Below are 15,118 nucleotides of genomic sequence, written 5' to 3'. Positions count from 1 at the left end.
GACAGTTATTCTTTTTTATTGCTCACCTTTTACAAGAGCACACCTTCAGCCATTTTCTTTTCACAGCTTGACAATATTTCTATTTGCAAATAAACCAAAAAATAAAGGCAAGGCGCACTAATGCAACTTTTAGTGAAGAAAAATGTAACAAACTGAGCAGAAGGATATTTCATCTTGAGTTCAATGACAAAATGAAACCATTCTGCATTTCAGGTTGAGTGGTTCTAATTAGTGCATAAAAAATGGTTCCAGGCTGCCATTACTGCTAGCTAGTTTCAAGTAAAAGTTAGGCTGATCAGGGGACCAACTGGTTTGTAATCGATGAGAGCAAGGTGGACGTATAAGGAAGCATGGGGCTATTTCTAGTCTCTCTTTACAACTTAGCTTGACTAACTATGATTTTGCATGGCATGAGTGTCAGGATATTTGATTTGACATGTGTTTTCAGTCAGAGCAATAAGGCTACTTGAACAAGTTACCAGCAGTAGAGCTCATATAATAAATCCAGGGCCTAGCAAAGAAGACTGCAATTCTTTGCATAGTTAAAATGCTTAAATCCATCTGACTTAACTGGACTTATGCACAGCTAACTACACAGGTGTGCAGCGTTACAGTATAGATCTGAAGTCAGCAATCCAATATGGTATATAAATAAGAGAAGGATTTACATGGGGAAAAAAACAAGTCCATGTAAAAAGATAGGCATACTGGTTCTCATATTACTTGCATGAACACCCATGCATTCTGAATCTCCAGTTTACTGTAAGATATAGAATCTCGGCTGCTGTATTAAAAGTTCTGAGTCCCGGAGAAGAAAACTGCATTTAGACTTGGGCAGTGTATCCATATTTTCATGTATGCTCAAAAGCACAAATAGTTGGAAAGGTCAGCCTGACATGTCGACTGATATTAAGTCAAAAAGAAAAAATAAGCAGACTACTATTACATGAGCTCTGCCAATTGAGAAACTTTTATAGCCTCAACTTGTGAAGTGTCTTCCTTGTCCAAATCCAGATTGATTGTACTGATATCCCCCTTGCTGGAAATGCTGCTCAAACTGACCCCCCTGATTAATGTTCTGTGCACCTCTTCCTCCCCAGCCACCTCCTTGCCCACCACGGTTGCCACGGCCTCCGCGGCCACCTCGCCCTCCTCCACGACCTCCACCTCGATCACCGGTGTGCCCATCTTGGTATCTGTCTTGTTGATAGGTGCCACTTCCACCTTGATATCCACTTCCTGAATAGGATGATTGGTAACCACCATATCCGCCTCCTTGGTAGCCACCTCCACTGCCACCACCATGGTAACCACCAGTTTGAAATCCAGAATCTCTGTAATTATTATCCCTATAGACATCTTGATAGCCACTTCCTCCACCATCGGTCCAGCCACCTTGAGGTTTGCCTCCTCTTCCTCCCCCTCTGCCACCATGGTCATAGCCACCACGTCCACGGCCTCGTTCATGACCCCCGTGCTCATGACTTCCTCGGTTTCCATAGGAGTCATATCCTCCTCGACTTCCTCTTTCATAACTCCCTTGGTCATAGCCTCCTCGGCCTCCATATGATGACTCATAGCAACCTCTTCCACCTCTGCCACCACTTTGCTGTTGAGGACCATCTTGCCTTTTCTGCCATGGTGGCATCTCAGGTGGAGGTGGCTCGATTTCATTGGGTCTCCCACCTCGGTCAGGCACTCTGCCCATAAGCACCTAAAAGGGAACAAAACCAATATGGCGGAAAAGTAAATGCAAAAGTATGCCAATACATCATCTTCTTTTTTTAAAAAAAAACTTATATAAATTTGAGTCCATGTAAGGAAAAAATAAATAAAACATTGCAAGGAAAAATACAAACTCTTGATTTAGCAAGGGAAAAGAAGCTTCCAAAGATAAAGATTATAAAGCATTTACTGGTGTGGAAAATATTCTCTAGCCAAACTGTTCCAAGCACAGACTAGCCAGTGGAATACACTATGCTTCAATTAAAGTGCAGGAAAGTAAAGGGGAGACAAAGGGAAGGATACACTGGGAATATCATCAGGCATGTTAGGATACAGGCCTGTGGAAGAAGAGAGGAGAGACCCATAAGTCTTGCCTACTCCTTCTATAAGTACCCTGTAATATCCTTCCAGATTTTGTCTTGGCTGAAAACCAAAACATTCCAATTTTGATTTGGCCAGATTGGGACTCTCTTCAACCAATCCGCCAAATTGTCAAGCCACAGTGTGGTTTGTTCTTGCACAGAACAGTAATTAATTTTGGGGAAAGTTAGAATTTAAAGAATATCATAATCACAATCATGGATTTACAATACAGCTCAATTCAAACAGCATGGTTTTGTTATGCAAAGCTCTAAAGTCTGAAACTCTAAATAATATGGCATGTTTTTAATCTCTGAAGGAAAAATAGCCTTAAACTGATCGATATAGTACAAAAATAGACTGGGCTGTGTATACAGCTTCCAAAGGTATCAAATAAATCCTTCAGTGGAACGAACCTGGCATTCACTCTTTTCTAATGTCAGATGTAATCTACAGTATCTGTTACAGATGATTTACTGCAAGCATTTCTACATCCCTGAGTACATCTGTAATCAGGCATTACATTACCTTTTTATGAACAAACTTGCTAGCTGGTACATCAGTACAAGTATGCCCATGTTACTGTTTTGCTTACAAATTCAAACCTTGCTTTTACAAGCAAGTATAAAAACATAAACCAAGTAACTAAATTGCCATTAATGACCAATCATTTCCAGCTCAGAGAAGTCAGCTCTGATGCAATAACATCATAAGTCCTAGGGAAGGAAGGGAGGGAGGGATGGATTAATTTTGGCAAAAGGAACAAGGAAAAGGATGGAAACACCCATATTCATATATGCACAGAAAACCATGAAATTTTGCATGAGTACAATTTTTTTCCAATGCAATTCCTTAACAAACACAAATATGTACAAATTAAAAAAAACATCATCTGAACAACACAGATACCTTATTAATGGCACATGCAGTCTTTTCTCTGATAGAGCCACTGCTAGTCCTCATTATCTTTGATAAATCTTGCCGAGCTGCCAAAAGGTGTGCAACAGATATAGCAGATTTAGCAGATAAGATGGCACGCTTTGGCTGATAGACTTTAGCCAATTTCTCTGTTTGGCTCTATTACAGAGAGAGAGAGAGAGGAAGTGAAGGGAATCAATTGTACGAAACATTGTTAAACAATTATAAAGCATGTAGGCATACATTGAAACAACATGTGGAAAGTTTTTACAACAATGGCTGTATTTACTCATGAAGAAGTATATAATGAAATAATCTTTCTAGCCACATTGGCTTATCTGATGCTGAAAACTTCCCTGTTTCTTCTTTGTTTCACCAACCATACTGAGGTTGGTGAAGTGTTTTGTTATATATTATGCGAGCAGTCTAAACAACAGTGTGTAAGGTATTCACTGTCTAACAAAACCATCTCCTACCTGGTGCTTTTAGATAAGTTGAACTAGAACTCTATCAAACCAGGTTCAATCACCGTATTTTTCGGTGTATAAGATGCACTTCCCCCCCTCCAAAAGTGGGTGGAAATGTCTGTGCGTCTTATACAGCTAATGTTGCCGAAGCCCCGCCCACTTGCGAGCCCTCACCCTTTGGCCTCTGCCGCCCAGCAATTTGCCTTCTTGCAGCAAACAGCAAACAGCCTAGTCAGTTTCAGCACAGCTTGATTTAGCATGAGCAGCTGATTGTCGGTTGGATCTGACTCCACGAATACTGACGATCAGCTGTTCCAGTCTGCAAGGATTGCCACCGCTGATCGCCACTTCCACATGCCCCGTTTTCAGCCTCCACACATCCCATTGGGCACGATATCAAAAGCCACTGAGAGGTCAAGGAGAACGAGCATGATTGCACTACCTCTATCTCACTCTCAACAGAGATCATGGACAAGCAAGAGCAATGCTGTTTCTGTCCCATAACCAGGACTAATTCCTGACTGAAAGGGGTTAATTACATACAGTTGTCTAACTACAGACAGATAATACACTTTAAAAAAAACCTATTTGACTACAGAAAGGAACTATACCTTCGCTCGATCTGACCAGCCGAATGACTGCACAGTTACATCCAGACGTTTCACTAATAATTTTCTCCGAACTTCATATTCATTGGCTATGGCTTGATTAATAGCTTCAATTTTTTCCTGAAATGAAAATTCACACATATGTTCGAATCTCTCAAAACCTTGTATTACAGGATTCAATTCAAATCATATCTCAAAGAAATATATTGGATCACTCAGGCAAAAGTATCAATTGCACTCATCCCCAGTTCTAATTAAAACTCCCTATTTTGCATATAGGAGCAACTGTAATTCAATAGTAATTATAACAAGGCTACTAAACCACAGTGTGATCCTGTGTAAAGCCCTGATTAGCAAAATAATATTAAACTGCGCTTTAGAAAACAGGATTCAAAATCTGGTTTATCCACAAGGAGACAACTAGGAAAGCTGAAATGGGAAGAAAACATAATTCCAACACTCAGCCAAGCTTAAGAAATTACATACAGGAAGCCAAGATTATTACTTTGGAAGTAGCTTTTAGTGAAACAGATTCATTCTCTCCCTCTCTCTCTCTCTCTCTCTCTCTCTCTCCCTCCCTCCCCCCCCCCTCTCTGTTACAATTCATGTTTTTCTTTGATAGACAATGAACAGAATAAGACTCACTAGGGCATAAACTCTGGAGAGCCTCTAGAGCAGGTGTGTCAAATTCATGGCCTGCGGGCTGGATGCGTCACACGCTGGCCATGCCCACCATTTTAGCGAAGGGCAAAAAGTCACAATACTTCACGTGACGGCAACATGACGCCTCAAGTTTGACACCTCTGCTCTAGATGTTCTAAACCAGGGATGCCCAACCTTGGTAATTAAGAGTTGTGAACTGACTGGGGAATTTTGGGAGTTGAAGTTCATAAGTCTTAAACTTGCCAAGTTCTAAATTATGTTTTAAATCTGACAACAATCAGTATTATTTTTCTAAGATGTTGTTTTTTCCAATATCTAGCTTATTTTGTAATGTATCTCCTAGACAGAAAAAATGTAAAAATCATTTAAATAACAATGCACCTTATAAAAATACAGTGGCATGAACTGAATTCAATTTGTTGTTTGATTCCGGCTAATTTCAATGGCTAGATTAATGGCTAGACTTTCCACTAGAAATGTTCTATCTGCTTTACACTTGCATTTTCAGAATAACAGAGTTGGAAGGGCGGGTCTTCTAGTCCAAACTCCTGTTCAAACAGGAGACTTTACATCATTCCAGACAAATGGCTGTCCAGTCTCTTCTTAAAAGCTTCCAGTGATGGAGCACCTACAACTTCTGGAGGCAAGTTGTTCCATTGATTAATTGTCCTAACTGTCAGGAAATTTCTCATTAGTTCTAGGTGGCTTCTCTCCTTGATTAGTTTCCATTCATTGTTACTTGTCTTGCCTTCTAGTGCATAGGAAAATAGGTTGACCTCTTCTCCTCTCTGGTAGCATCTCAAATATTGGAACACTGCTATAATGACACCTCTAGACTTTCTTTTCACTTAACTAGACACACACCCAATTCCTGCAACCGTTCTTCATGTTTTAGCCTCCAACCCCCTAATCATTTTTGTTGCTTTTTTCTGCATTCTTTCCACAGTCTCAACATCTTTTTTTATAATATGATGACCAAAACTGGATACGGTATTCTGAGTGTGGACTTACTAAGGCAATTTTCAATGCAATTTTCTTCTAAGGTAACATTAAATAAATCTCATTATGACATTACATTGTATAATTTTATTTTTAATCAATTTGTCCAGCTGCCCTACTTGGCATATGACTCAGAACAACATACATCAATAAACAATAAGAAATCAATAAGAACTACCTAACAAAACCAAGTATAAAAACATAATCCAAAACAAGTGCTGGGGGACAAAACCTCATTCAATAGGTCAGACCATCTCAGACCCAATCTGTAAGGAAAACAGGTGTTCAACACCTACCTAAAGGTGCCAACCAAATCTCAGGAAAGACATTACAAAGGGTGAGAGAGACTACAAAGAAGGCAGGTTTCCTGGGTCCCGACAGATAACACTGCTTAAGTAATAGGACCCAAAGCATGCCAACCTTGTCAGATCTTACCAGAGAAACAGACATGACTCAAGAATACTATCACACATGTAAACTGACCTTGTGCTGCAAAGGGCTTTGTAGGTAACAACTAATATGTTGAATGCCCCCCCAAAGTAATGAGAGTCTTTTAGATAGGATTATCTTGGAACATACAATGTCCAATTCTACTTTATTCAGAGGCATTAAGAAATCACAATCATAACATGGGTTGAAAATGTGGGACAGCAAGGTATTGATGTCCTTAAATGTATTTTGTTTCATTTTTTTTCTTTCTAAAATTTAGAATTACTTTTGGAATTCCATTTTACCCTTGCCAAAATTAGAATAGTTATATTCTGATACAGAATTTTATTTTTCTATTTTGAATGACATGACTCATTTCCCGTTTATTGTTCCAAATGAAATACTGCTAGTGTGAAGCATGTTTGTCCCTTCTCCTTGTGTTTGCAAAGCATTACAATCTGAATAATGTTTAAGTTTAACTTTTAGTGCTCTTGATATAAAGAACATATATAAAAATATTTTCAGAAAATGAGTATTGAAGTATTCTATAATTTCAATTTTTATAGCCATCCACATGTACATGATTCTGGGCAGTTAACCAGAATTTAAAGAATAGAGAAGTTAAATAATATTCCAATGGCCATATTGGGAAAAATATCCACACAATTCTAGAGGTTATATCCCAATTCCTCCCTCAGCCCAATGTCCAAGAAATTCTGACTATAACATTCAATTTCAAAAAAAGTATATCACTTGCTTTGTTGTTTTAATACGGATGAAATGCAGCACCAATGCCAATGAATAATAATTAATACCAGTAGTGAGATTTATAAGCAAATCCTTACCCAATGGACTGGACCCATTGGTTTTGACAATAAAGGTTTTCCCACATGATTTGAAGGGACCTTTGTTAATGTTTCTTTTAACTGTAACAAAATAAATTGTATTAGTGGATTATATAGACAAAAAGCATAATATGCAAATACTCATATTTCTCCAGTTTCAGATCTATATATAATCAACATAATGCAGGACAAGATCTGCTCAAGGACATCTCATCTTTTCAACCCCATTGCTCTCCCAACAATTGTTCCAGATGATCACCCAATCTTCCATTATTCTGAGAAGAGTGGTGAGCTGCAGGAGCAGAGAAGGAATTACCCTCTCATTCTGCTTACAAATAAAACTGCTAATATATTTTAAAGAATTCTATGCAACATAATATTTTTATAGCAATTGCATGGTACAATACAGGTATTGTCTTGATAAAAGAATTGGTATCTGTTGCAATGTGTTTTTTTTTTAAATTAAAATGTATGAAATCAAAATAAAGTAAAAAGAATGATATAAACTCCATAGCATGTCAATATCATTAACTCGTCATGTAACACAACAAAACTTCAAATTTAAGGGAAAAGTATTCAAAAATGGGCGATAGCTTCTTTATTCCAGCAATCTTAAGTACAATATGAAATCTGCTGAGCAACTAACAGAGCCTAACGTAATTGTTTACTGCCTCTCTTCATTTTCTATTATCAAATTAATATTATCAGGCATGATATTCCCCTCTGGAAAAAAAATCGGGGCCGGCCAAAAGAGACCCCCCCACCGCGCGCCAAGAAATCGCTGCCCAGCTCCCTTTTCCTGCCGCTCAGCGGCCTCCGCTCGCACCGCCCGCCCGCCTGGGCTCCGCTCGCACCACCCGCCCGGGCTCCGCTCACACCGCCCGCCCGCCCGGGCTCCGCTCGCACCACCCGCCCGCCCGCCCGGGCTCCGCTCAGGTATCCGGCTGGGGCTGTCAGGAGTTGCTACCGCCGGCGTGGCTCAGCGCGCTCCAGTCCCGCGTTGCCTCGGGAAGGAAAGGCAAAACCAGGAGCCGCTGCTGCCGTTGCAAGCGCCGCGGCTCTTCCTTTTGCCTTTCCCTTCCTGAGGCAACGCGGGACTGAGCCACGCAGAGCCGCGCCGGCCCTAGCAACTCCTGACTCGGGCCTCCGAGGGGAGGGAAGGAGGAGAAGAAAGGGGGGAAAGGGGGGGCGATTCCCAAAAAAATCGGAATTCCGATTTTAATCGGAAGAATATCATGTCTGTATTATGAAGACAGCTACTACACTTTCACACATGGATGATTTTGAAGAACTCAACGTTTGTACCATTTTGCTTATTGGAAGTTGTAGAGGGACCAAGGGATCATGTGTTGTTGTTTTTTTACATCAATAATATATTTTAAAATCCACAGGAAAACCTCAGTTCAAGAACATTTATGATAATATTTATTTCAAGCAATTCTGGAAAAAAATGCAGGAGACTCCTGCATTAGATTTTCAAGAAATAACTGAATGTCTTTAAAACTAAGATTTTTTTTTCTTTTTCACATTGTCATATTGGTGATAATTTTGAAGAAATAACCATTTATTCAAAGCACCTGAACACCATGTTCCATAAGCCAAATTGGGCATACAGTGGGATAATCTCTAAAGGGTCTTTTTTGATATCTCTGCCAGGTAAAATAAGCCGCCTAAAATAATTTGAAAAAGATAGTATTTTTGGTAATATTGCTACAATTGTTATAGCTATTCCCATTCCCAAGAAGGCTTTCTTTGTGCCTCTTTTAATTACCTTTCCAGAATAATATGACACAGTAATCACTACCTATGCACTAAAACAGGGGTCTTCAAACTTGACAACTTTAAGACTTGTGGACCTCAACTCCCAGAATTCCTCCTCCAGACATGTTAGCTCAGAAATTCTGGGTGTTGAAGTTCACAAGTCTTAAACTTGCCAAGTTTGAAGACTCTTGTACTAGAAAGTTACTGTATATTCAAAACTTTAGTTCTTACCTTTTTTTCTATTCCACTGAAGAACTGGAGCATTGTTATGTTGGCTGGGGGCTTTGACATGCCTAAAGCAATGCATATGCCTTTTAATTCCTGAAATACTTCACTACCAGCACCTTCCTGAGCTTTTTTCGGGGGAGCATTCACACACAGCATTTTAGCAGCTTCCAATTCTGAGATGAGGTATGCTGAAAGATGAAAAGTTACCATTCAGTACAGCAAAGTTCATTTTTTAAAAGTCTAAGATCATTGCTTATTTTAACCCAAGAATATAATTTTACACGCTACATTGCGAGAAATGATTAAATAAAAAAAACAGCCTTAAATAGGATGACCTAAAGATAAATCCATACCAGTAACAACCATTTTAGAGAGCAGAGAAAAATTAATTATTGAGCCAGAACATGGCATTATTCATAGAATAGTAAGGAAAATTAAAGTGTAGATCACATAGCTAAAATGGAAATTTATTTTCATGTATTTTTCATAAATCAACCATAAAAATTTACATTCAAGAACAGTTTATAACCTAAACCACCAAAATGATGACTAAAGGGCAACAATCTTGCAGAAAAACCTTCTATTTCATAATATCATCTGTGAATTTCTTTTAACTGTCAAGGCAGATCATCTTGCTGGCAAATTTTATTCCTAACAAGCAAGGGAAATGTGCTTATTTTGATTCAACTACCAATACTGTAGCTACATGATTTCTGATTTACTTGGGACATGGCACAGTGCTACTCAAATATTCTTGGTTGATGTTATTCCATCCTATGAACAAGCAACTAACAAATCAGGATAGTCTTAGTGTTAAATTATTTCTTTTCCAGCAAGGTATAAATCTAGGTTCCCACATAAGACAAATAGCAAAACATTGATGATAATGTCTTGTGTCTACAGACTAAAGAAATCAAGCTCAATTAACAATAGCACAAGAGGACACTTCTGTTCCTAATTAAACAACATTCAAATATGTTAATCTGTTTCCTTAAAAATAAGACCTGTCCAAAAAATAAGTCCTAGCCTGATTTTTTAAGAATGTACCTAATATAAGTCCTACCCCAAAAAATAAGCCTTGGTAAAGATTGTAATCAGCCCAGGGTGGGTGTGGCCAGCACAGGAAGCAGCGAGTGCACGGGGACCGATGGAGAGGACTGGGCCAGCAGTAGCAGCGCTCCCCCTCCCATCAACCCCTGCATTTGCCACCTTCTGTACATGAAAAAAATAAGACTTCCCCCCAAAATAAGCCCAGGTGTTTATTTTGGAAACCCCCCCCCCCCAAAAAATATATATATAAGCCTGGGTCTTATTTCAGAGAAACACAATATTCCACGGATGCATTACCGATAGGATTTGAAGCTGGTGCTTCAGCATATCCAATTTCGGTCTCTTTCCAATTACCATTAATCCCTTCCTGTGATTCTAAAAATCAAAAGTGGCTTAATGATACCACCATTTGCAGAATACTATATTATTATTTTCTTCATTTGTTACTGTTTTCTTAAGTTTCATTTAACTTACTGAGGAGCAGGAGGCAGTTCTTTTGATTGAGAAGGCGCTTGGTGACCTCTCCTGATGTTAGTGTTGTATAAGGACAATTCATTTCACCCAGTAACCCACTAATTTCAAGCTGGAACTCATCTGCTTCAGTTGGACCTTAAGACATATTTTTAGGTCATAAAAATATCTCACTCATTAAATATCCAAACAAATAGTCAACACTGATCAATGAAGTTTAAATTGCATCAGTTTTCTTGAAAACACAAATGTTTTCCAATAAAATTAAAAACTAGAATGCATTGTGAGCACGCATTGCAAGGAGGAAAAAAATGAATGATTCAATAGTAAACTAAACTTTTTTTGTTATTCTTAATAAATGTATGCACATAAATGGAATGATTCTTATTAGCTGCAGTGCTTAATAGTTATTTTATCACAAAAGTACAAAAACTGTTATATTAATACCGAAGGAGATACATAATAAAAATAAATGACAGGATTAGTAAGAATGACACAACTGTATAAATGATGCTGGGATCCTGGTTACTCACTGTTAGTTGCTTGTACATTTTCCTCTAGTTTGCAAAACAGTCTCAACTCTGAAACCAACCAAGCACAGAGCTTGGTATATTCAGGGGAAGTGGCTCCACCAGAAGCTGCCAGGGCCAGAGCTCCATCTTCTAACAATGGACCTTTGTAACTAATAAACAAAACAAACATGTGATATCTCAAATCCCTTATACAATGTACAGAACACTCAATTTATTGTATATATGATAACAGAAACTACAATACAGATAGTCCTTGGATTGCACCAGCAATTGGAACCAGGACTGTGGTCACTAGGGATGCAGTCATAAAGTATGCCATCACATGACTCCATAGCTTAGCTAGGCAATCCCAGGAGTCACATTTGCCATCATAACCCCCGGGATGTACAGATCGTGAAGCAGGAAGGAGGAGGAGTCACAGACAGGTAAGGAGCATGGGGGAGTGGGGGCCAGGGACCAGTGTTGTGGGCAGGGGCAAGGTGATCGCTGTGGGCAGGCAGTGGGAAGCACGGGTGGGCAAGCGAAGGCTGCAGGCTAGTGGAGGGAAGTGCTGAGATTGTGTGCTAAGGAGCATGGGCAGATTGGGGGGGGGGGTGCTACAGAGCACGAGACCTCTGCAATCTGCAGTGGGAGTCTCCTCAGGAGACTGCAGTGGGAGTCTCCTCAGGAGAAAAAGTGGCAAGAGTGACTTATGGGAGCAATTTGCAACTTTCCTTGCCCTTTTACCCATTGATTTCCTTGTGGGAAGCAGACAATGAAATTTGCAGATGGTGATCACTATACCACGGCTCACCGCAATGTTGTAATTGCAAGCTGGGCACCAAGCATGCAGATCACAATCACGGAAATGTTGTGATGGCTACAACTTCACAGGTCAGCTTTAAGTCCCCCTCATTCAGAGCTGTTATAATTTTAAATAGTTGCTGAACAAGCAATCATAAGTTGAAACCTATACATTATTGGAAATAATCATTACTGATTTTAAGGAAACTTCCTGCCAAATAAATGGGCTAAGAAATCTTACATCATCTCCATGAAATTAAAAGTTCTATTATACGCATATTTACTTTTTCCTCATTTCAATGATGTTCTACCCTTACTTTATCTTTTTGAGCTCCTTGTATCAAAGACCTGTACTATGCAACAATGGGAGTATCAATGGAAAAAGTGACAAGTTTGTGGTCAAAGTCATACTTGAGCAAAAATGGTGCTAGATATTCTATTCATTATATATTACTTCAGTATTTAAATATAGACATTGCATTCTCTCTCAACTGTTGGAAATGTATCAATCAAGTTGAATAGTTTTTCATTTTTGGTGGCAATTCTGTAAAACGCACACTTTTGAAAAATAATTTTAATACAATGAAACAATGTTAAGGATGAATTTCTCTTTAATTGCTACTAAACATTACTAAATCTTAAGCTTCTTGTATGAGAAATGAAACGTCTTCCAATGTTCTCATGAACACATCTGGAAGACATTATGCTAGGAAAGCTGATCTAGTCATTCTTGCAACATGTTGCTTACATCAGCTCAGTATCAGAAGCATTTTCAAGAGTCAACTATTCCAAATTAGTAAGTGAAATTGATTGAAATCTCATTTTTTTTCAACCTGTATTGTATGCACTGGATGCACATGACAGGAGGCAAAAGTTAAGTCACCTGGTCCTACCTATCATTCTGATGCTACAGATGCTCCTCTCTAACCTGCATATAATAATCTTCTGCACTTTGTTGAATCTTGTGTAGATATTTATTTACAAGATCTAAAGTGTACATGTTCTGCAGAAAAGGGCATACATCATCACATTCTCTACACGACTCAAAAGTATTACATTTGTATCACAGATTACCACCCTACTATTTTCAATAGTCTTAAGATTAAAGCCTTCAGAAATATTTATTATAACATTACTAAAACAGATGATGTGATCACAAGAAATCAAATCTATTCTGGATTTTCTCTGCAAAGATTTATTATAATATTGTAGTACTAGAGAAATTAAATATATCTACTCTACTCTACTCTCTTGTGAAGCATAATATTGGGCAGCAACTGCATATTCTGAGATCCTCCTCCACCATCATAAATATACTTATTTGGCCCTTCCTTAGAAGGAGTTTCTCGCTGTCTTCCATCTAGATTAGCTCCATTCTAACCTCACTTCAGTTGCCATCAGGTACTCCAAGATCGTTAATTGGAGTGAAGCCAGTGGATCTTTCTTTATAGGGTGCAAATTTAAAAAGCCAAATGAAAAATCAGCTGACAAATCTCCCATTTCCCTTCCCCCCTGCATAACAGAAGACACTTCAAAGTAGAGTCAGCAATTAAAGTTAATTGATTAGAGGAGAAACAGCCATGGGAATTTAAGTGCCAGGGGGAAAAAAGAGAATATCTTCGGAAGACATTGTGATCACCCCAGACAGAGAGCATGCTAAAAAAACAAATGGTTTAAAAAAATGGAAGTATAAAAATGATCCGATTAGATTAGATTAGATTAGATTAGATAGATAGATAGATAGATAGATAGATAGATAGATAGATAGATAGATAGACAGACAGACAGACAGACAGACAGGATAGAAAGATACAAAGATAGATAGATAAATATACACTTTCTCATACTCACCCGAGGTCTTCAAGTGATTCTAAAATGTCATTCTCCATGAGTTCCAATTCCATTCTGGGGCTTCAGAATGAACACAAAAGGAAAACGAAAACTAAACTCGGGAGCCTGCAAATGATTATGGGGGAGGGAGAGAGAGAAAAAAAGATTCAATGAATCTAACCGACTCCGAGTGGAATGAGCCTTTTCCTCCACCGTTTCCTCCCTCCCCCGAATAAGGGGCGAATCTGCCCCACTTGAACTCTGGGCGCCTTGTATTCCGAGAGACCCACCGAATCCCGGCTCTCTTTTCCATCTACGGTGACCCCAAATTAAGCCGCCACCCCGGTTCCACACAATCTCGCTATCTATACAGTGCTGTATTTCAGAAGCGGGTCTTCCCTCTTCCCCTTCCCTGCAAAGGCGCGAGGGCGGAAGGGGTTCTATCACCCCCTCTCCCAGATGCAGCCCCCAAAACCTCTCCCCCCACCGCCTTCACCCACCTCCTGCGCAGCTGCTACGCCGCGGAACGGTGCTGGGTTGGCATGTCAGAGGAGGGAGGGGGGAAAGGGCGGAGACAAGGAAAGCCCCCCCGCAATGACTGACCTCTCACCTGCCTTTGAAAGGTCGCCCAAGCAAACGCCTGGTTCAAATAGGTCGCGCTCTGCGTGTTCTAAACTTGCCGGCTTTTTTCCCTCTCGCGTTATTAGAACGTGTCAGTTTCAGAAAATTCTTGCCTTTGTCTCGGGGGGTTAATAAAAGTCAGCTTCGACGCGCGCTAAGAATACTCTGGCAGGCATAGCACTGGACAGCCATACAAAGAATTCCTTTTCTTTCTTTCTTTTTTTTCTTTTTTTGCATCTGCGAGGAGACCACGTTGAAAAGCGTTAGGCCTGAAAAGGAAAGAATGACGTAGAGGGATAAGTGACAAAAGTACTTCAGGCGACAGTCGCTCTCTTGATGAAAACTACAAATCCCAGCATGCTATCGGGTGCTTCCGTAACCTAACGGAGGTGGTTTAATGCTCGATTAACCTTTCGAGTCAGGAGCACGTTTTGGCTCCCTCGTGCGATTGAGGACTTTTGTGAAAGTAAGCGGGATCAGAGGACTATTTCGACGTTATATTTCAGTTTAGGTCCTTTATTACCACTAGGTGGTGCATTTTGAACGTATTACACTAGCCACGTTTGTGATAGAAAGGCAATATTTGAATATAGATGAATGCTAAGATTAATTACAAAAAAAAAAAAGAGTTAGAATAAGGACACGTAAACCGCTGAGTTCAGCTATCTGCTCAAGTGCAGGAATTCAAAATTAAAAATATTTTGGAGAGATTTAAACATCTAATTAAGGAAAGCCCACCTGTAACTTTCTATTCCAACCTTTCTTATAATTGAAAGTCATTATTCTGTGTTCTGCATCTGGAATGTTTACCCAATTATCAAAATTTA

At 39.4% G+C, this 15,118-nt stretch overlaps 1 protein-coding gene across 3 annotated transcripts; it reads right to left on the bottom strand.

Moving 5' to 3' along the window:
• TSLIG3A (tRNA splicing ligase complex subunit 3A) lies at positions 1–14,582 on the bottom strand. Of its 3 annotated transcripts, none has more exons than XM_026680907.2 (9): positions 14,281–14,582; positions 13,692–13,796; positions 11,058–11,206; positions 10,528–10,662; positions 9,007–9,191; positions 7,015–7,095; positions 4,082–4,198; positions 2,995–3,162; positions 1–1,714 (listed from the first exon to the last, which is right to left on the bottom strand). In XM_026680907.2, exons 2-9 carry the CDS (start codon positions 13,742–13,744, stop codon positions 980–982), a joined length of 1,623 nt encoding a protein of 540 aa, XP_026536692.1. In that variant the 5' UTR covers positions 13,745–13,796; positions 14,281–14,582; the 3' UTR covers positions 1–979. The 3 variants fall into 3 exon arrangements, with proteins under 3 accessions (XP_026536692.1, XP_026536672.1, XP_087822364.1); XM_026680887.2 differs by lacking the exon at positions 14,281–14,582 and adding an exon at positions 14,171–14,274; XM_087966238.1 differs by lacking the exon at positions 14,281–14,582 and adding an exon at positions 13,961–14,179.
• Positions 14,583–15,118: the final 536 nt, after the last annotated feature.

Source organism: Notechis scutatus, chromosome 1 (assembly GCF_049901735.1).
Source record: "Notechis scutatus isolate UNSWTSFEM ecotype Mainland chromosome 1, rNotScu1.2, whole genome shotgun sequence".
NCBI classification, from domain to species: domain Eukaryota; kingdom Metazoa; phylum Chordata; class Lepidosauria; order Squamata; family Elapidae; genus Notechis; species Notechis scutatus.
The sequence above is the reverse complement of the archived record's forward strand: the minus strand, read 5'-3'. Positions and strand labels throughout refer to the sequence as shown.